Here is a 22,893-nt window from a genome sequence, read left to right on the forward strand (position 1 = left end):
TTTTGAGGAATGCTGAGTTAAACTACGTTAGGTATGCTACCTTTCTATAGAGCTTTTTACCGTTTGTAATATGTCAAAATGCTTGGCACATCTTCAAGGGGTGATACGGGCACAGTGTCTCAATCACTAATTGGGATGCAGGATGCTTTTTGTGAGCACACTTTCTGCAGAGCAAACTTTGGCCAGTGCTGCTTTAGTAATCTGAGCAGGGCCAGCGATCCCCTTTTCTATGAGTCAGCCCTGTGTGTGTATGAACACAGCCCTACACACTGAGTCAGTCTTCCTTTGAGCGGCTCCAGTTTTCTCTACTCTGAAAGGAAGAGGAGACCATCCTTAGATCCCTGAGTCTTCATGGTCCTAGGGCTGATACTTACATGTATGCTTTTAACCACCTATCATTGTGCCTTTTCACTCCCCATATTGAACTTTCTGGTTTTTCACTTCATCTTCTTCTCATTTACAAACCTAGAAGTGTCCATGGGGGAACCTATACGGTTGTTTTTTTTTTTTTTTTTTTGGCCAATGTCCTTAATACAATTTAATAGGTGAAACCTCTGCAAATTTTGTCATTTGCAACAACATGGATGGACTTGGAGGGCATTATGCTGAGTGAAATAAGTCAGAGAGAAAGACAAATGCTCTGTGATATCACTTATATGTGAAATCTAAAAAATAAAACAAACTAGTGAATATACCATAAGAAGCAGACCCACAGATATAGAGAACGAACTAATGGTCACCAGTGGGGAGAGGGTAGTGGTGAGGGGCAATACAGGGGTAGGGGATTAAGAGGTACAACCTATATGTATAAAATGAATAAGCTACAAGGATACATTGCACAGCACAGGGAATATAGCCAATATTTTATAGTAACTATAAATGGAGTATAATCTTTAAAAATTGATTTACTATATTGTACACCTGAAGCATATGATACTGTAAATCAACTATACCTCAATAAAAATTTTAAAAATAGGTGAAGCCTCCTGATCACTTGAAGCACAGGAAATGAAGATGAGAAAAGAAGGACTTTTTTATAGGGTAGAGAGAACAAACGTGTGGCCATTTTTAGTCCTCTCTGAGACTTTCAGGTGGGTGGGTAGGGGGTAGATGCGGAGGCGAGGTGGAGAGGGAGTGAAGGGTTGGACCTGCATTTTTCAGCTAAGCAAATTTCTATTTTCTGGGTTCAGCCTAGGGTGCTTTGATTTCAGAGAAAGGGAAGCTACAGATAAAGGAATTAAAGGGCAGGATCAGAATCCCTCCTACCCCCTCTTCTCACTGACAGGGGCAATGGCTGACCTTGTGTGTTTAGGTCCCTAGTGCAGTAGGATTGAGTCTCCAATGGCTTTGGTCACTCAGTTATGAGCATCTTCCACTTTTCTTTCTTCTCCCCTCCCACCTCCCCTTCCCTCTCCTCAAAACCTTTCTCTCTCCTCCTGAGTCACTGGAACTCGCTGGTTTCAGAAGCCACTCTTGCTGTGACCCAGGCAAGCCAGTTCCGGCATCGGAAGTACCCCGGCTTAGCTATTGTTCCATGGCCTATATACCTGATACAAAACACTTTGTAACAAAATGCAGCCACTTAACCCTTCCCCACCCTTCTGTGTTGGGCAGGAAATGTTTTTGCTTTCATAAATGTTCATTATGAGGCTTCCGTAGATCAGCCCCTATGAAAACGTTTTTTCAAGAAATTCTGATAAAAATCAATATGCACAGACAATTCAGTTTCCCACCTCCTCCTTGACTTGTACAGTCCCATCTTTCAGCAAAGCGTCATTGGGGTCTTCAAGTCGTCGCAGAGCCTTGGTCTGGAAATCGATCCCGCATGGTCACCCTAGAGGGCGCATTGTCTACGTGTTCTGCGAGGAGCCAGACGGCGCTCGCTCCCAGGCTCCATAAAAGGGGAGGAGGCGGATCAGTTTCCTTCTCTCATTGAGAAAGAGGATTGGAAGGCCGGGGGTATAAAGCCGCGCAGAGAGCGTGAAACAAAGCAGTCGGATCGGAATTGGACTTGGGAAGCGCCGTGTGGAATCAGGCATAAAACTTGTCGGAGGAGAGGAATGAGCCTGCTCCTCTAGCTCTCCTCGTCTGCGCGGCGCTTCAGCGGTTCCCGCCAGCCTTGCGATTTATTTTTATATATCTGCTTTTTATAGAAAGAGAAATATATATATATTTTTTCCTCCTAAGTGAAAATTTCTGTTTCGAGAGAAAATAAGGCAAGATCAATGAAGGAGAGAAGAGCCAGCCAGAAATTATCCAGTAAATCTATCATGGATCCTAATCAGAACGTGAAATGCAAGATAGTAGTGGTAGGAGACAGTCAGTGTGGGAAAACCGCGCTGCTGCACGTCTTCGCCAAAGACTGCTTCCCCGAGGTGAGTGTGGCCCGCCGGGGCTGCGAGGAGGGGGGCGGCCCGGGGGACCCCCGCGTCGAGGTGGGTGTCCCCTGACTTTCCCCCCTTCACCCGTTTTTCTTTTTTTCGGCCGTCTTTCTCACCGTTTACTACTTTCCTCCTGGTTAGACTGCCCGGAAAGGGAAAGTGGGCTGGAAGCGTTGAGGGGTTGGGATGCGCGTGCACGTTCTGCTGCTAGCTTCTGAAACTTGTTCGGTCCTGTGTGCAGAATCTGGGGTTGGGAGATTTGGATCCTTGGGTCTTGGAGGATACGGGTGGGGCGAGAGGGAAGTTAGGGGTTTCGGAAGGGTCCGCGTGTTCAGTGTGAGACCTGGTGGGTGCGGGTTTTGGGGTTTCGTTTTTCAGTTGGAGAGTGGGGAGGCGATTATCCGAGGGTGTTCTGCGGGTGTCGTGCATTTTAAGATAACCTCTTTGCACTCTTTTTTTCCCCTGTCCATCTTGTCCAGAATTACGTCCCTACGGTGTTTGAGAATTACACGGCCAGTTTTGAAATCGACACACAAAGAATAGAGTTGAGCCTGTGGGACACTTCGGGTAAGAGAGTCATCGGACCGCGTGGCGCTCGGGCGGGTTTCCAGCCGCTCAGGGGTGCGCGGCGGGTAGCGGGACTCCGCGCCTGGCACGCTCTCAGCACGGGCCAGCGCGCCACCAGCGCTCGCTCTGCGCCGCTCCTTTAACTTTGCTTCTTACGAGGGATTCCCTGCTGTGTGAAAATTGTGTCCCTTCTGAGTGGGGGTGGGGGAACGACATTGGGTCCGGGGGAAAACTGTGGGAAGAGAAGGGCGCTCTTTGCCCGAGGGGTGACCCAGTGGTAGAAAATGCTTGTAGCCGGGTGGCCGCGGAGCTGTGCCCGAGTCGTCTCGGGGCGGCCGGAAAGGCCAAATGTTGGGGCATGCGTGTGCCGCCTTGGAATCAACTGGCTCTCGGATGCGAGCGCGCCCCTCCAGGATCTAACCTGCTGCTTGGTGGGTAGGCGGGGAGCGCGGAGAGGGTGGTGGGAGGTGGGAGAAAATCCCCAAAGCAACGCAGTTACAGGCGGATTCCGCGCTTGGGGAGAGAGTGAAGTGAGCGCAAACAGCCGCGGCGCTCGTGACGCCTACTGCCTGGAATGCGCTGGCTGCGCGGGCAGCACCCGGCGGGCGGTCGCTGGGCCTCCTCTCCGAGCTGCAGGCCGGCTGCCCGCGCCGCCTCGGTGCCGAGCGGCAGATCCGAGCCTCCCCCGCCCCCGTGAACACTTGGTGCCCCCCGGCCCACGCCATTCCCTCCTGACCCATTGCATCACCCTCCTCCAGTCTACAAGGCGGGCCATCCTATTCGCCTTTGACCTTCCCGTCCAGTTGAATTATTGGCATGGTGAATTATTTTCAAGGGTCTGGGGTTCAAGGCCGGGTTATCGCCTTCCCACGCGCCCACCCACCAACCTGGCGCGCGATGGTAGGGAGGGCCGATTACAGCGCGGAGGGGAAGGCTTCCCCGCGCGGCCGTTAGGGGTTCGGGCTGGGCCAGGCGCGGTGGGGGCGGGAGAGCATCCCCGGGAATCTCCGGCTGGAAGCCAGGCACCCGTCGCCGCAGCCTGCGGTGCCTGGCGGCGGAGTGCTGTTCCCAGGAAGGGCGTAGCCTCTGGAGCAGGAGGACGAGCCAGTGGGAAGGCCGGGTGAAGGCCCCTGAGCTTAGGTCTGGGGGTTTAGCAGGGAGCTGGGCTGTCGCGGGTGAACCGAGCCAAATCCCGGGTGAAACTAGGGAGGAGAAGCACCCGAGTGCCAGCACGCAGGCTTTGCGTCGGGCGGGGAGGCCCGCGAGGTGAACCTGCGCTCAGTTGGGAGTGGCCTCGTGGAGGTGCTTCTGGGCTGTGCGAGCTTCCCACAGCCCTCGACTTTAACCTCTGGAGCCCCCGAGGGACGCAGGGGATTAGAGAGCACAAGGAAGAGACCTTGACTGACAGGGTCGCCGGAGGCAGTGCCGGCACAAAGGCAAGTGAGAAGTCTCGCTCGAGCGCCTCTCACGGTTGGTGCCAGATGCTCCTAGGGCTGCCGTAAGATATGCAGATTTTGTTTCTCCCTGGAGAGTCAGGCTCTTCCTGGAGCCTCGCCAAGGGTAGCAGAACCGGGACCTCACCGTGTTTGTACTGAGGATTGCACACTTGAAACTATAGGGAAGGTGGTGATAGACGGAATTCTAGTATTTTCTTATTTCAGTAGTTTCCATCATCAGATTTGTACACAGCCTAGTACTTAATGGGCTCGAATTCCCAGACATATCATGGTATTTGTTACGCCTAGTGGGCAGGACAGCTGGTATGGTACCAATAATTAACACCGATTCTCAGCCCCCTCCCCCCGCCTGTTTGGACCTAATGCGTGATAAGAATTATTTAGGTATGGGGTCTGTGAGTCTGATCCAGTCGTTGATACGAAGCTATGTTTAGATTTAGCTACTGGTTACCACAGACTTCTGTATGCAGATCCTCTACCTCCCTGAGTCTCATTTCATCATCTAAAAAAAAAGGGTACAGAACCACATAATGTGCAGGACCTCTCCCAGCTGTATACTTCTTGACTTTAGATCACCAGGCAGGCAAGTCTTTTTGTTTCCAGGATGTTGGTTGGCTTCAGCTCTTAGTCCCAGTGGGTCTGCCATCCCATCCTGCAGTTTTCACGACCTACAAAGCAAGCCAGGCTCTGAAGAGAGCCACTGCTTTCTGGTGGATTTAAGAAGGAGACACATTTGGGCAGGGAGGGGGCATGGGTGGGCTTATAGGAATATTGGGTTGTGCATCCCAACTCAAGCTTCAACGGTCACAGAGTCACAGGACCACCAATGGAGATTTCAAATTAGGTGCCCAAAGAGCCAAATTGACTTTTTTTTTTTTTTAAAGAAGAGAAAAGGCACATGTTTAACAAAGCCTAGAAAACAAAATGTGGGCAGTTTATAGTTGGAGGCTCTGCTTCACATGTGCAGATAAATATCACTTCGTATAATTTCAAGTATTTAATCCAAACTACAGTTTGTGGTCTCTGCACACACAGCATCATGCCTTGCACACAGAAGTCACCCAATAAAATCTGTTGAATGAACAAATGAATAATCATATGCGTCGCTTCCAAGGAGATGAGAGTCCCTGATATTTATTACCACTGAATTACCTGTGCACAAAGAATGGCAACTTTATAAATATTGCCTTTCATCAAATTAAAGATAATCACCTGAAATGAAGTCTGTAGTGAAATAATCACTTCTATTTTTGTTTAATGAAACAAAACCTATGCATATTTAACTAAAATATAAAGGTTTGAAAAGACTGTGATTAAGAAAATACCACACAGCAAAATTATCCAGTAATGAAATCTTAGTTCAAATTTAGATTGAGTTTTATACATACTGGGAAAAAGGCGTAAAGGAATTATTTACAATCCCACTGTGTTGTTTGTGAGGTGAAATGTGAGTTAATTAAACACAGTCATGAAGCATTGCCTGGTTCTAGGAATAGACCGTTTCCACCAAAAATGTTTTATCGTTCATGAGTGGAATACATCTAGCAAGAACTGTTGCATCAGCAACAAATCATTTCAAGTATCTTTAACTGTTTTTCATTTCATCTCAAGCTTTTCATGGCAAATTTCTGAACAGGATTATTTTTTGACAAACATTTGACATTTTCTTTGCCCACTAAGACATTTATTTAGTTTGGGTTGTGAAAATAATTGTGTATGCCTGATGCCTCTTGATACATTTCTTTTTTCCAACTGCTATCAGTTTAACTCTGGAGAAAATATCCAAGCCAAGTGTCTAAAGTCCTAAATGTCAGATTTTTTTTTCCCCTTCTAGAACTTTGTGAAAGTTAGAGGGAAAATGAGGCGTGTAACTTCTCCTACATAGGGAGAGAGATGGCATAAACTTTGCCCTTTGAATGGCATTCACATCCTGCTTAGCCTCCTAGCAGACAGTAGGAGATGGAAGCTGTTCTTATATCCGGTTTCTGTACTTGGACAGCTTCTCATAAGGGGTTCTCCTTTTCCCCCAGCAGCATACGATTATGCACAGGCAGAACTCTGCCAGTTTGGGTGTAGGAAAGAACATCAGTGGAATTAGGATTTGTGGGGCCTCGTTGCACCAAGAGAAAAGATAATTCATTCCCTACTTTCTGAGGCACAGTAATGTATAGTCTCATTTTCTCTCTCCCTCTTTCTCTCGTCCTTTCTGCATCTACTATGTGCAGGGCTTCTCTCAGGCCTTAGAGATACAGAGTTAATTAAAATATGGTCCTACCCCTAAGATGCATACAGTCCAGGCAAGGCAGAGAATGGGGGGAAGGAAGCTCTCCCCACTTAGTGAGGCTCACATGCAACCTATGATGAGCCCATTTTGTCAGATTCTTGAACCCAAGTGCCCTTTCCATCTGACTGCTCTGGATTTCCCTTGTTAGGCATCCCTAACGCTGATAGATCTTCTAGATCCTCAGGCAGGAAACTTTTCCCGCTACCCCCAAGGCACACACCAATTAAAGAAGCAGCCGCAAATGGCACTTTGCCAGTTGTTTTCTTATGGCTGCTTAAAGTTATTCCAGCCCCCCTAAAAGGAAACACAACCTGAAAAGATACATGCACCCCAATGTTCACTGCAGCACTGTTTACCATAGCCAGGACATGAAAACAAGCTAAGAGTCCATTGACAGAGGAATGGGTAAAGAAGATGTACATGTATACAATAGAATATTACTCAGCCATAAAAAAATGAAATAGTGCCATTTGCAGCAACATGGATGGACCTAGAGATTGTCATACTGAGTGAAGTCAGACAGAGATAGACAAATATCATATGATATCACGTATGTGTGGAATCTAAAAAAATGGTACAAATGAACTTATTTACAAAACAAATAGTCACAGATGTAGAAAACAAACTTATGGTTACATGGGGGAAAGTGGGATGGGGAGGGATAAATTGGGAGATTGGGATTGACATATACACACTACTATATATAAAGTAGATAATCAACAAGGACATGCTGTATAGCACAGGGAACTCTACCCAATACTCTGTAATGGCCTATATATATGGGAAAAGAATCTAAAAGAGTGGGTATATGTATATATGCAACTGGTTCACTTTGCTGTACACCTGAAGCTAACACAGCATTATAAATCAACTACGCTCCAATAAAAATTAAAAAAAAAAAAAGGAAACAAAACCCTCTTATAAATAACGGCACTGTGACTCCTCTAAAAGGGAGGATTTTTGACTATCTCTAAAAGGTAGTCTTTGGATACAGGTCTATGATTTCTTGATTTTAATGAGAAATATTTCCTATTCCCTTCCATTGATAACAAGATGAGCATTTTGATTAAAAGTTGCAGATTTTTCAAATTCACTCAGTGAGTTTCTGCAAAACAATGGGTAATGGTTTCAACATTTTGAAGTGATAAGTGAGACCAAAGTTGTCTTGTGCTTCAGAATCTGCCAGATTTGCCAAGCGTAGAGGCAATTTGTAGCATGAAGCCAGTGTCTACTAATAACAGAAACTTTGTCACTTAAGGATCACCATATCTTTTCCTAAGTGATTTGATTGCAGTGTAATTTCAGCACATGTGATTGAGGGAGTAATAATCATTCATTTCAGCTTTTAACCAGGGCAAGTTAATGCACATTTTATTTAAGGCATATTGTGAGTTTTAAAATACTCAGTTCAGCTGCTAATATTCACCCACAATAACTATGCTGTTGCCTCATAAACATTCTTTTGAATCCTGTCCTGATACAAGGTTCTTTTAGGCCACGAGTGCTAAAGTTAGCACTTCCTGTACTAGTTTTTAGCAGTATTAACAGAGGATGTAGTATTCTTAGAGAAGAGAGGAAAATCTTAATTACTCATGGCCTGACTTTGAGGACAAACTCCTCTATAGCCATAAGTCTGCCTATCAATATATTGTTATATTTATAGATCATACATCAGGTTTGAAGAATAGTCTCAGTGACAAGCACTCTTGAAATATTTCTTAACAGGGAGGGAAACGTTTCAGCAATGTGGAGGTTAGTAAGTAATTAATCCAGAAAAGCAGCATCAAAAGGATCACTGGTCCCTTTTTTGTGATTTAAGATGTAAATTAACACATCAAGGCAAGACTTATAGAAATGATTGAAACCAGTAAACATTTTTTAGGGCATTTGGTGTGCATGAACTCTGCTAAAGGCTGTGGGAGCAGGGACAAGCCTGGCTAGGACAGTGCCTGCCCTCGAGGTACTCACTGTCTAGTACTTGTTTATAGGAGGCAGGGCCTGGAGGTTCTAAAGCTGGATTCATTTAGCAAGAAGATCCAAAAAACTGTTGAAGGCTGCAGGGCTAGCCCAAGCCCCCTGACTTGTGACTCATCGAAGCCCACCACAATTTTTTCCTCATCTCTCGAAGTTGACTCAGTTCTTAAGAACTCTTTAACATCCCTCCCACTTGGAAACATGCTTACGTTGAATGACTATCAGGGAGAACAAGATTCTGAAAGTTGAGGAATTTTAACTTAACCTTGTTAGAGGAAGGGGGAGGGCAAGAATTTATGAAGAAGCCAAAGAAGCATGGGTGCTTGTGTTGTGAATATCAAGGGCAAAATTGCACAAAACCAGTTAGATCATAGGTAGTAATGAGCTCTAGGAGCTTAGAGTTCCAAAGCCAGGTTCAACTCTTGAGTTTTCTCCGTGAAACTCTGTAAGAAATGTGGGTTAAAGGCAAAACAGCCCTGAGTTTGGATAGTGATTTCTAGTAAGAAATACATAAAACTGCATTTGGAGAATTGTCCACTGTGCAATGATTTCCGTTGAAACTATAGATCAAAAAAAGGAGGAAGATATAAATTCCCTTTCTAAGTTTATATCTGTGTCTAGATCTCTGTCTCTCTCTGTCTCTCTTTAATTTAAACCCCATTTAGTGCCAGCTTTTTTCCAATCTGGTTTCTTGCTAAGTTGCACATTTTCAGTGAGGCATCCAGATTGATCATTCTGATGCCACCTGAAATAACCAGATGTTTTCTCATTAATCCAGTTCTTTTGCATTAGATGTGACACCAAGGACCACGTAGTTCCTCCAGCTAGCTCATGGTGTCTGGTGGTCCATGCCACATGAATTACTTGTGTCTCAACCATTTTCTGATGCCCTTTAAATGTCTCCTCAGTTACTATATATGGCCAACTTTACTCAGAGACCCCCTTGACATAACAGAAGTTTCACTGGCATGAACGTAAGCTGCCTCAGAAGTCCAACCGGGTGTTGTGCACACTAGCTTTGAAACATGAGCCTGATGACATAGTATGTGGCAGGGCAGATTCACTCATGGGTTATTTCTGAAAGATAATGTAATTTTTTTAGAAGTATACCTATCTACCCGTATCCCTAAAGTTCTGTGACTTACTATAGTTCCACTTTAAGTAAAATGTTTTGATTCTTATATTTTTAAAGTATCTCAGTAAGATTGGGAGTTTAACCCTAAACCTTTATTTAAAGCTCAAAAATAGTCTTATTTCTACCTCTTTGACTTTCTATACAGCTACGTATCTGCATTGTTCCCGGAAATTGAAAATATTGATTCTTTTCTCAGTAGCAACAGAGAAATGCCCCCAAATTTTCATAAAATCTGTTTATAATTTCTGTTAAGCTGAACCTATAGAAGAAACAAATAAAATATCCTTCCTGGCAATACTTGTTGCCTATTTGAGGGCCTGGTTCCTGTAGTGCAGACTGCTTGGAAAAAGAGTTCAACAGTCTTATACTGAGCCAGACCCAGAGTTCTGCCCGGACTTGATTCACATTCCTGAGATGATTGCTGATTTGGAACTTTCACTCTGAGTGGAGATGGCATGACGAAATGGAATCTTGTAATAACTGGGCAGATCACCCACATGGTGACTGCTGTTGGGTACAGGTGTCCCCTTGGTGATCACTAAAAATACCAAAAGTTAATATATTTTCTCTCCCCAAAATATGCAGTATCCCTGAGTTTATTGTTCTAGGTAGGAATTTCTTACGGGAGAAAGAGAAGTTGTTCGATTTAAGGTTCAAGTAAAATAAGTTGTATTTATGAAATAGTCAACTAGAGTTCTCAGTTCTCAAGCTCCTGTAAAGCCTCCCAGTGTTTGAACTCATTTTGCAAAAGGTTCCCTAAAGCCTCCCTTTTGGGCATGAATCTTCTTACATTTAATTATGTACATATATGGTGTGTTCTCTGTCTTTGTGAAGAGATGACTTAAGCAGACAGGTATGTGTCTGCAGAAGTAGTTTCTGGGTGAGGCACTTTGTGACCATTCTTGGGCTGGAAAGACGGCTCTCATCCAGAATTAATGATCTTGAAGACAAAGATGGGTAGACCTGAACAGTTTCAGAAGCCTTTTGGAACTTTGCTGATGTTTGCCAAACTCGAAGGACTCAGAGAACCTCACATGGCACTATTCCAGTCCCCACCCAAGCAAAGCTTGTTCTCTGTGGGGTTTGGGAGCACACTTTTTGCATATGTGGTGTCATCGTTTCTTTACAGTGTGGAATTTCTTGAAATTTTCCTTTTGATGTTCTGATGGTTAAATAGAAAGGACCTTGGAATAGTGCTGGGTGCTTAAAGTTACACAAAGTATAAGAGAAATGCTGCATCTGAGAACTCTCCTGTGCAAGAAAGCCTATTCCACATGGTGAGAGTTTTATTTGACAAGCAAAGCTCAGTACCTAGACTAACTGACTTTAGATCTAGTACTTTCTTGGGTACTAGAGTACATACTATATGTATGTCAGTACCTACTATATACTGCAGTTAAAGTTCAGTTCTTTTCTACATAATACACAATTATTCAGTGTTCTTTCTTGCCTTGTGTTTAGTTCTATAGTTACCTTGGAAGCTTTTCACATGCATCTTTAAAAAAAAAATCTGTAGAAGTTAATATTTTACTGTTTGACTTAACAGAATGCTGTAAGCCTTTTCTGGAGGGATGGAGGAGTGAGGGGCAGGTATTGTTCCTGTCTCATCAACTTGCTTTCTGCTTCTTCCTTTGGTGTCACTTCTCCCTCCCTGTATTGCTTCTCACTTCATAGGGGCATTCCTGGAATTCCTCTTTATTTTTTCTTGGGTGACGAGTTAGCCCCCGCATGCCTGTGATCACACCATGCACCATCAAGCTTTGCTTTTCTTCCTTGCTTTGTGCGGTAGCTTGGGCTTTATAGGCAAGAATTCCAAGCGCTTAAATGCAGAGTAAACACTTGCAAGTTACACTGGATTCACCCTCCCCCAACCCCACCCCGGGTCCCACACCCTCCCACACCCCGCCCGAAGGTCGTGCTTAGCCGACGGATTGTTAGATTCTTCCTGGTAGGACAGTTCTTTTATCATTCTCTATCAGTTTTCTTTTTTTACTCTGAAAAACTACAGACCATGGATTTTTCTATTCAAAGTTTTAACCATGCCCTATCAAAAAATATAATGAGGCTCCCCTGGTGGCGCAGTGGTTGGGAGTCCGCCTGCCGATGCAGGGGACACGGGTTCGTGCCCCGGTCCGGGAAGATCCCACACGCCGCGGAGCGGCTGGGCCCGTGAGCCATGGCCGCTGAGCCTGCGCGTCCGGAGCCTGTGCTCCGCAACGAGAGAGGCCACAACAGTGAGAGGCCCACGTACCGCAAAAAAAAAAAAAAAAAAAAAAAAAAGAATAAGTGGTCTTGTTAAGTTTAATGACAAATTACTCTTGTGGTTAGTGGTTGGGCAAATTATGCTTATAACTAATAAATGTGGAGATCAGTTTTATTACTACCTTTGGACAGTCTTGTGGATCTAAAAGCGCTGTTCGTTAGCAAAAGTAATAGGACAGATCAAAGTGTCACTCCTAATTAGATCTTGTTAAAGCTCTTAAAAATTACTTATGTACCTCAACAAGCAAGGTGGCATATTTCTCATGAACCTTAATATATATATATATATATATATATATATATATTTAATATGTATTTTCATTCAAAACATTAAACCAAATAAAAACAAAAGCAGAATCAAACCTCCATAAGAATTTGGTTTCAGTTGCAAACTCCACTTCATTTTAAAGTCAGGCCAGTACCTACATTTTGCAGATATTTGGGTACACCCACTAAGTACAGAAGGCAGTTCCCTTGATTCTAGGAAGCAGGAGTCTCCAGCAGTGACAGAGGGCTGAAGAAGATAAAGCCACATCCCCTTTGTGGCCATAAAATGGGAGGGGGAGAGAAGCCCAGTACACAAAGGGAGGGGTATTCTCTGCAGCCACGTGGTGGCTTGGAAATTAAAACCATTCCTCTGGATTTTCCCAGTAGTTCAAATTTTAATTACTCTATTTTAGCACCCTTGTAATTCTCCAACTGTCTTTCCTTAATTTTGTGTCTGGAAAAGATGGTTTTCACTGTTATGTAGAGTAGTCTTAGATCAGAGATTAGCAGTGTGTACTTACTTTCATCTGAGTCAAAGATTATGTCCTGAAGGAATAAGGCACCTGGAGAAGCCTGTCCTACAAAGTCCAGGTCTGCTGAAGACTGGAAAATATCCACAGCGAGATAGTTTTCTTCCCAATGGGAGTGATTTCCAAGAAGGGAGATCTCTGAAGCCTAGTTAGGCTTCTGACATCCTGAATTGTTGGAACACTGTGACCTTCTAGATTTGGGGTCAGGTCATCTCCTGCTAACTTGGAAGAGCGGAGGAAATCCTCATGTATGTGTCTGGTATTTGGATTTCCACTCTATGATCTGGAATTTTCTGATTCCATGTTTAGAAAAAGAGATTCCCCAATAATTACAGCAGAAGCTGTGTCCAGGTTAGACTTTGGACACGGAAACAGAAGCTGCAATTCAGAAAGTCTGAACTTCACAGAACAAATATGGAAATGCCAGTGTATGCATGTATAGTGATAAGCCATCTCATTTCTGATCCTCTCAAAAATGTTGAAGTTAATGAACTATTTGTGAATTTTTCTTGTAACCTCAGATTTTTTTTTTTGAGTGGCTGAGAAGGCAGCAGCCACAGCGTGTCATTTTCAGCAAACAGCCTTTCAGAAAGAAGCTTTCAGAAACAGCCTATTCTTACAGGTCTTACTATTTTAAATGGCTTTTTTTTTTTTTTTAACTTTAAACGCTTTAAGCTTTTGGAAAGTATCTTTTTGTTGTCAGTCTCTACTCCATCAGGGTCCTGATTCCAGATGTGGGCAGGGAGCTGCTGTAGCTCAGGACAGATTCTGGCTTAGTTGTTCTATATTTATTCACACTTTTCTTCCTGATTCCTAGAACATTTCCCTTGCTTCTTGCTTGAAGTTGTCACTTTCCATCCCTAAAGCAGCTGGTGAAAAACCCACAGCATTCCTGGGGTTGCTTAGTGAATGCCAGGAACCCACAATATCCTGTGAAAAGAGAATGGTGCACCCTAACTAGGACAGTAACTTTGAGATCTCAAGAGCAGCCTCCTGAAAAATTTTGTTTTGATAGAAATGTAAAAGATTATTTGAAAAGCTTCTTTAGTTCTTTCTCTTTCCTTGACTTTGACTTTTGAGGTTTTGATTTATCAGGGGACAACATGTCATGTTTTCCTGCTAGAAATGGAAGGTGATGTCAAAATGAAATTGGGTTTCAAAAAGTCTGGTGGCTTAGATTTTTTTTCTCTATTCTGGAGTCAAATTATATATATATATATATATATATATATATATATGCATACATTCCTAGGAAAATGATTTCATGTTGTGCTTGTGAAATGTCAGTATACTGAAAATGATTTTTCAAAAAATAAATAGCATGGCCGGCTGTTATTTGATTTTATAGATAGGCACACCATTTTATAATAACTGGCCTCATGCAATTGCCCATCCTTTGGGATTTTTAAAAGAATGGAAGAAATTTCCTAAACGACCAGAGGGGGTTCTGTGGTTAAATTAATCGGCTGGTAACTTGAACCTTTAGGGAACCCTGGATTTAACGCAGGCTCAGATCCTTGGATCATGCCTTGATGTCACTCCCAGAGATGGAAAAGGGTAAAAAGGTGACGGGATCCAGTATGGCATTTATTACATTCTTTGGTTATAACAGGAAGAGAGTCTATACAGGGTTTGGGGATAAGTTTAAGTACGCAAGCTCAAAGGTCATGGCTTATACAAACTTGTAACTTGGAGATAAGGTGGTGCTGATGAGGTTCACGATGGTTCTCTTTGTGTGGCTGAACCCACCCTTTTCCTCCCTCCCCCATTCTCCATTGTACTAACTGAGTGATCTTGAATATCGGGCTCTTTCCCAAGAAGTAACTCCTGTGACTGTGCTTGCTACCACTCAGCTTTCGATAGCAACAGCACAGCCATAGCCATAGTTAAGACTTCTTGATCCGTTACTAAGTGACAGGCACTGCCCAGGCTTATTGAATCCCAGGTAGGTACTGTTGTCATCTTCCTTTCATGCGTGAAGAATCGGAGGCACAGAGACCTGAAGCCGCCTGCCCCCGTCTTGCAGTGGTGGAGGTCGATTTGCACTCCAGACCATCTGGTTCCAGATACTTCTGCCCTCCACCTAGGTGCCTTTGGGCTCTACTCTTTGAACTGTGCAGATTTCAACTTAAGATCCCGGCTCCTCCCCTCGAATTTAAGTCAGATACAAGTGAGGTTTCCTTGTCTTCTAGTAGAAATGAATATAGTACTACTCGGCTTTTGTTTGCTTTCTTTTCCAAGAATTAGAGGAGATGGGAGCCATGTGACCATCCAAGGATTCAATTCAAAAGGGCAGAGTTCATGCATGACAGGCAAAGGGGATATTCATCTGAAAACCTGTGTTTCTTTGTTTCTTCTCAGGTTCTCCTTACTATGACAACGTCCGGCCCCTCTCTTACCCAGATTCAGATGCTGTGCTGATTTGCTTTGACATCAGTAGACCAGAGACGCTGGACAGTGTCCTGAAAAAGGCAAGTGCTTGGGGAGTGATGACGCAGATCAGTACTGGCCCAGATATGAAGTAGAAACATGTGGTTGGCTGGGAGCTCAAACACTGCAGTTAATTCCCTGCTGTATGTCTTGTAATTAAAACACTGAAAAGGACACTCGCACATTATAACAGGGTTTCCACTCCTATGTGTCCCAAGTTTTGATGATGAACCTGCTCAACATTTTATTTCATTTTAAGAAACAAAATACCCTTTTAAGAGCCTCTGTGTTGGGCTTCCCTGGTGGCACAGTGGTTGAGAGTCCGCCTGCCGATGCAGGGGACGCGGGTTCGTGCCCTGGTCCGCGAGGATCCCACGTGCCGCGGAGCGGCTGGGCCCGTGAGCCATGGTCGCTGGGCCTGCGCGTCCGGAGCCTGTGCTCCGCAGCGGGAGAGGCCGCAGCAGTGAGGGGCCCGCGTACCGCAAAAAAAAAAAAAAAAAAAGAGCCTCTGTGTTTATCCTTTGGGTGGCAGTGGGGCAGCTAAAAATACTGATACTCCATTACTGCGAAGTGTGTCTTCCTTCTTTCCGTCCTCATTCACCCTGTAGCTTGTGCTTTACTTTACAGGTTTACTCTTGACCTCAATTCAGGGATTGAAATGAATGCAGTAATAGCTGTTTTAGTAAAGAAGCTGTATTTCAGTAGTGATGTTATTTATTAGAAACGGAAGTAGAATAAATAGGGGAGGAGTAGGGGTGTGTTTACAGACATTAGACCAGGTGATGTCAGATACTAGTAAACACAGTCGTGTACACATGTCACAGATGATATCACATAGCTAGTTTCTGGAGGCAAAGGTAGTGTGAGGTTCCGTAGGTGGGGAAGGAATCTGAGGAAGCTCTGGATGGAACCCAGGGGGGGTCAGGAGGAAGGCACCCTATGGCAGGTGGGTCACAGGTCCTGGGGAGGCTGGGCGGGGGGTGGGGAGCATTCCTCGGGCTCCGCCGACCTAGGACTAAGCCTCCGGGTAGGTAGAGAAAGGCATATGCCCGTCCAAGGACCAGCGTGTATTAGCCTCTAGCTGACCTCTCAGTCTTGGCCTGAGTGCTGTGGAGTTTCGGAATCAGACCTTCCCTAGAGCCCCCTTCTTCTCCACGCACTCAGACTTAGTCAGAGGATGTGCTTAAGAGCAAGGCAGTGTCCTCGTGTTTTGTGTGTTTCTATTAGTTTATTTTTCCCTATCATGTTTGACTGCTGGCCTTGTGTGTCATTATGAAATTAGGATTTGAAGGTTAATCATCCCCCCTACCCCGTCTCTTTACTAAACATGACAAATATAGTTAGTTCAATGAAATATGAATTTCTTAAAAGATTAAAGGCTCTTTTTAGCTTTCGATTTTGAGTAATGTTTGTATCTAGCACAAATAATGTGACTGTCAGATTCTGGCAGGAATACACCTTTCCTGCCTTCGGTGCTTGTGAATAATTGCTAGACCTGGGGCAGGCCAGAGCCGTCACACAGCTGAGGAACAACATAGCAACTTGTCTCTTGCTTGTCTGTAGATAAAAGAGACTGCTTATGTACTGGAGTTCTTACTTGATGTAGTATCGGGTTATGCATAATTTATGATGAAGAGCCTTGCTCCTGTTTTATTTTGCTTTTGTCTGCTAAGACCCAATGTGTAGTGACTTTGGCCTTAAAGATATTAATGCGTGTGTTTTACATGTGTGTGAAGTTTAAGGCTCGTGATAATCCCGGCTATGGTTTGTCTTGGTTAATTGAATCCTTTAAGTCCTTGAATATCAAAGAGGTTACGGTGACGTAGAGCTGGAGAGATCTTATTCTTTTTTTCAATTCACCTTCTAGTTCTTACTCCAGTGTCATCTAGCACATGATAGATGCCTCTAAATAGTGCTGGAAGGAAGGAGGGGAGGGAGGGCGGGAGGGAGGAGTTGGTGGATAAATTAGGCTCTTATGGAAAGTATGTATTATTCCCTTCAATCCACGGGTGTACTTTGGACTAGAGTTCATTGCCCACAGTTCTAGATCTGGAGATGTCTCCTCTAGAGGTCTTTTAAATTACTCATGCAGGATGTCACTTTTATCTAGTATTATAGACATGACTTAATCACCCCCACTCTCTTGTGAATTCCTTTCCAGAAGACTCAGCTACATCTTAATCATCTCTGTAACCACCACAGTATTTCGTAGAGCACTGAGTACGTATTTGTGAATGTGGGCAGGGAGAGGCAGGCGGAGGTTCCCGATCTCAGCCCCGGAGCTGAGCTCTCCTGTGAACACTCTGAACTCCTGACTCTCACCCTGATGGCCATCTCAAGCTTGAGGAAGTGAAACCACAAAAAGTCATCCATTTGCTCTTTAAGAGGACAATTGGAATTCCCTGCCAGGCATTTCTGGAGGTTCTAAGAGTTCCTGTTGGGTCATGAAACAACTAGCCAAAGTAGACTAAATTAATAACTTACGTCATTTGAGACTAACTCAAGGACATATGAGCCATGGGACCAGATGCCTCCCTGATAACCTGAGATGGGCCTTTGCAAATGTCATGGTCTTTGTTGATTCAGCCACACCAATGGAAGGTCCTTAAAGGCAGGACATTCTGTTCTGTTAACTCTATCTCCAGTCTCTGGAATCTCAGTAGAGATTTCAGCACATGGTGGCAGCTCAGTCTCTCTAGGTGGGATTAGTGAATGTACATCTGTGCTTGTGTTGGCTCTGCCTTATTCCCAGTCTTCCATGCTGGGAAGTACCAGCTCAACATATCCGAGGATGTAGTCACTTGTTAGAATATATAATTATGCTTAAGGCACTTTTATCTTTCAGAGATACCACAATAATTAAGAAATTGCCTTAGTTACTTTCTCACGACACCCAACAGGTCTCTTGCAGTAGGGACAGTTAATGAGTCACAGAGAAGAAGAATATGGTTCCCTAATGGATCCACTTTAAAAAGCAGCAACATTTAATGTCTACGTAGAGGATAAATGCAAGTTTGCTTCTGCATCTGAAGTGATAATTTCTTTTAAATGTCCTTTTTGAGTCCCATTTCCAATGCCTGCCTTGTTTTCCACTTTATGGATGCCAGCACTTTGTTAATTTTTCATCTTCTTTTCCCCCCCATAGTGGAAAGGTGAAATCCAGGAGTTTTGTCCCAACACCAAGATGCTCTTGGTCGGCTGCAAATCTGATCTTCGGACAGATGTCAGTACATTAGTAGAGCTCTCAAACCACAGGCAGACCCCAGTGTCCTATGACCAGGTAGGTATGTAGTCAGTGGGCACACATAGATTTTAGAATGTCAGAAATGGAACATCATTCGTAGGAAATAAAAGAAAAAGTAGCTGCTTTTCTAAAGGCTCAACCAGGGGTCAAGGCCAGGCGCTAGCCCCTTTTTTTCCTAAGATGCAGAATGAGCACCATGTGTCCAGGCCGTGACCATCTGTAAACACAGATGAGAAGGGCTGGCGTTTCTGTGCCTCTGCCTTCACAGCAACTATCCCAGCCCCTTCCTGGCAGCCCATTGCTCAGATTAATGTAAAAACTGCTAAGTGAGCACCAAAGTGATCTGGGAAAAGGTTTGGCTGAAATTGTGGTGATACTTTGATTCTGGACTCTCTCAAAGAGCTTTCCAGTATTTATTTAGCAGTTGACTGTGTAAGGATTCGTGTGTGTGTGTGTGTGTGTGTGTGTGTGTGTGTGTGTGTGTGTGTATACATAAGACGTGTTTGGAAAAAAAAATCCTTTAAAATGTGAAATGCTCTGTCATTCGGTAGGGGACTCACATGATATTTGATCACTTGAGTGCAGAAACAGTGGCTCATAGTCAACCCTCTGTATCTCTGCAACTCTCACTGGGTTTAAAGTGAAATCGATTCTAAGAGAGAATGTGGTCAAAATCAGTAATACTCTTAAAGTATTACTCTTAAAGTTAATCTTATTTTACACTCAGCAACACAATACAATACAATACTTTAAAAAGGCCATTGTCAGTAAAAGAGAGCACTCCAGAAAACTGTCTCTTAGAGCTTCATCATTTCTGCACGCATTTCCCTCAGGCATTTAGAAAGGAGGAGAATTGGTTTCAGAAGTTCATTCTCTTAAAACTTACAACCAGATTCTAAAGAGAGTTCATGTTGAAACAGCTAGAATTTTATTTAGTATTCATCATTTGACCATTCATACTGTGGTCTTCTTTGTCCTTCATTCCAATTAACAAAAATCTGGCTAGGTAAATAAGTCATTTTGATGCACACATGCTTATTATTGTGTCCACTGGTTGTCTGGTCCGCATTTAGAAATTACATATTTTGTGTCTCCTAAGTAAGTTGTAGATGCTAGAAAGTATTATTCCTTTCCTCAATTTATTTTGTCCCTAAGACATAATCATATATGTTTCAAAATTGATTCTAAATTCTCTTACCCCTGTTTTTTGTACAGCTTGTCTATTAGTCTTGAGTGCCATTTACGCTCAAGAAAAGAGCAATTGAGTGCCCCATGAGGTGCTGGAACAGGCTCAAGGGGCCAGATCACCCTGCCAGAGCATTTACATTCATGGTCTTCAGCTTTTTTACTCTCTTCCAATAGTAAGGTTCTTAGAATCACCCATACTAACTATTTGATCGTGGCCCTCGTTTATTGATGACCCAGTGACATTAGATCAGCCTTCAGCACCTCTGGGAAGTCAAGCAGTGTCTACTGAGTGATGATAATTGGACATCTTAGGATTGGGTCTTGGCTGCAAATATTTATGAAATAATAAATAAGGCAGTTCAAATGTAAAAAATTGTTTTTCGTCAATCCTTAGAAAATTCAGTTCACATTAGAAACATTTTGCTATGCATTATTTCGTGGTGTTAGAAGACACACTTCCCCAAAGACTTATTGCTGATCACAGGCCCTTTTTTTTTCGCTTCTCAGGGGGCAAATATGGCCAAACAGATCGGAGCAGCTACTTACATCGAATGCTCAGCTCTACAGTCAGAAAACAGCGTCAGAGACATTTTTCACGTGGCCACCTTGGCATGTGTAAACAAGACAAATAAAAACGTTAAGCGGAACAAATCGCAGAGGGCGACAAAGCGGATTTCACACATGCCCAGCAGACCAGAACTCTCCGCGGTGGCTACGGACTTACGAAAGGACAAAGCCAAGAGTTGCACTGTGATGTGAATCTCTGGTTATCTTTAATGAGGACAAGGAAACCTAGTGTGGAAAACACCACCAACAAAAAAAAAAAAGGTGAAGTCTGAGCAAAGTGCATAGCCAAAGTCACGTATGCTGGAGGCTCGGGAGGCATTTGGAAGGATGCTCATCTTTTTGGAATCCTGTCCTTAGGTTCGGCATGTAGAACAAGCGGTGAGAAGTGAGTTCATTGAAGAGTTTTGAAGCGTGACTTGAAAAATATGCCAAAAAAGAGAGATTCAGATGGGCTAGAGGGTGAGGAGGAATGCGAGGACCTCCAGGAAGAAAAACCACGCTCTGAATGGTGCTTGCGTTTTTGTTTTCTTTGTTACAATCTATTCATGGATCTCTACTTTGATTTAATTTTTAAGTGTTTTAATCTCCTTTACAAAAAGTATATATTAATACACCGTCCTCATTGGGGAACTGGCACTGTGACCTTAGCATTTAGTTTTCTAGAGGATGTGATCTAATTTCCTCCTAGCTCATCATTAAAATGGAAATTGTATCAGGACCCATGGGATATCCAGAGGAAAAGTTGGTGAGGCTTTGAAATCTTGCCATCCTGAAGATAGCTGAGCGAGATGGTTCTCAAGAAAGGCCTTTGCAGTCTTGCAAGATATGCAGACCAGCACTACCAAGATCGAATAGGTCAGCTAGAAAAAAAGTGTCAATTTTTATTCAGTCTGATGGTTCTGTTCATCCTTGTGATTGTCATTAAAAAGTGGTAAATTGCTCAATGTGATATTTTTGTGTGCTGTTTAGAAAAGAGGGTGTGTGGTTTGTTTTGTGTTTTTTTTTTGCCATCGTTGATAAAAATGCAAAGTCAAATAAAAGGTGTCTTGGTTTGACGTCATGGAATGGTCCAAGGGGGAAAAAAATGTAGGTACTATTTTCATCTGAAGAGTTAACGAATGAAGGATAGTAGCAGAAAGCACAGTTTGTGAGTTAAGCCGTCCGGAATTAAGATACCAAAAGTACAAAGCAAAAAACCTCCTTTGGGATGAAGCTCCGAAGTTGGCAATATCTGATGATCAGTTTGTTTATTTCACTTTCTTTCAATGAACATGATACAGAAGGACCCTCTGATCCAAGCTTTCGAGAATCCTTAGAGGAAAATTATGTGATGTCAGTCCTGACACCATCCTAGGGCATTTCTAGAGAGTGATTGCTAAACCTCACTTAACCAGATTCCACCAAGGCCCGTGTTTGATACTTTATCACTATCGTTGCATAAAAGAGTCAGCATTTAAAATAGTTTACAGATATTTTTTGACCAGTTACTTTTAGAGCTTCTTTCAGAGAAGAAACCAGATCTGACCTTTTTATTGTTGGCGCTTGTTGAAAACGAGCTTTCTTTCCAATGATAAAGCTTCATTTTTGAAGTGTTGAAGCTGTGCTCCCATTCAATTGTGGCAGGAAGGAGATTAAGGTAATTACAGCATTCAGTCTGTGTCTCACGAGCACTTTGTTCTGTCTCTGCAAGAAAATGCCATTCCGGTCATTTCCCACGAAATACAGACATTTTACCAACATGCTATGCTTTGATTCATGCAGCATTATGCTTTGGGCAGTATTACGAAATAGCTGGCAAGTGCTTTCTGTATTTAAATATTGTAAAAAGAAAATAAGTTATAACTGTTATAAAGCAGAACTTTCATTGCAGTTTTTTAAATGTTGAAGTCACTTTGTATGTTTGTTTGGTCAATGTTTCTGCAGTATTTATTAAAACATACTTTTTTTTTCTTCAAATAAAAAAGTAACCATGTCTTTGTCTAAATGTGATCTGCCTTTTATTACCTACTTCCTGATATAGCTGTTTAGTTTTCTTTAATAGAGGTGATTGCAAGATCTGACCTAACATTTCCTGGGTGAGTAGGCCTTGGAAGTTTTTGATTTCTGGCAGAAGTCAGAGTTTGTTAGGGGAAGATAAATCTGTGTATATAAAAGGTTTTCATGATGGGGGCTTCCCTGGTGGCGCAGTGGTTGAGAGTCTGCCTGCCGATGCAGGGAACGCGGGTTTGTGCCCCGGTCCGGGAAGATCCCACATGCCGCGGAGCGGCTAGGCCAGTGAGCCATGGCCGCTGAGCCTGCGCATCCGGAGCCTGTGCTCCGTAACGGGAGAGGCCACAACAGTGAGAGGCCCGCGCACCGCAAAAAAAAAAAAAAAAAAAAAAGGTTTTCATGATGATTTCAGGTCCCAAGAAGGACATGGAGAGTAATTAGACTAAGTGATTTGACCATAAACAGAAAAGAGCCACGACACTGCCTAGGATTAATTCGTAGAAAATGTGGAACTTTCCTTCAACACTTTAGTAATAAAACAGTATGATGCAGTCTCAGGTCACAGGTTTAATTCTGATGATGAGCCTAGTTTGCTACCCTGCCCGCTGGAGCCCCAAG

General features: G+C 43.5%; 1 protein-coding gene across 1 annotated transcript; it reads left to right on the top strand.

Annotated features, from left to right (window-relative positions):
- Window positions 1-2,006: 2,006 nt before the first annotated feature.
- Window positions 2,007-22,260, top strand: RND3 (Rho family GTPase 3). The gene is made up of 5 exons (XM_060016825.1): window positions 2,007-2,375; window positions 2,861-2,948; window positions 15,219-15,328; window positions 18,433-18,567; window positions 20,227-22,260. The coding sequence occupies exons 1-5, from the start codon at window positions 2,226-2,228 to the stop codon at window positions 20,476-20,478; spliced, it is 735 nt and encodes a 244-aa protein (XP_059872808.1). The 5' UTR covers window positions 2,007-2,225; the 3' UTR covers window positions 20,479-22,260.
- The last annotated feature ends 633 nt before the right edge of the window (window positions 22,261-22,893 follow it).

This window comes from Delphinus delphis, chromosome 7, assembly GCF_949987515.2.
Source record: "Delphinus delphis chromosome 7, mDelDel1.2, whole genome shotgun sequence".
NCBI lineage: Eukaryota > Metazoa > Chordata > Mammalia > Artiodactyla > Delphinidae > Delphinus > Delphinus delphis.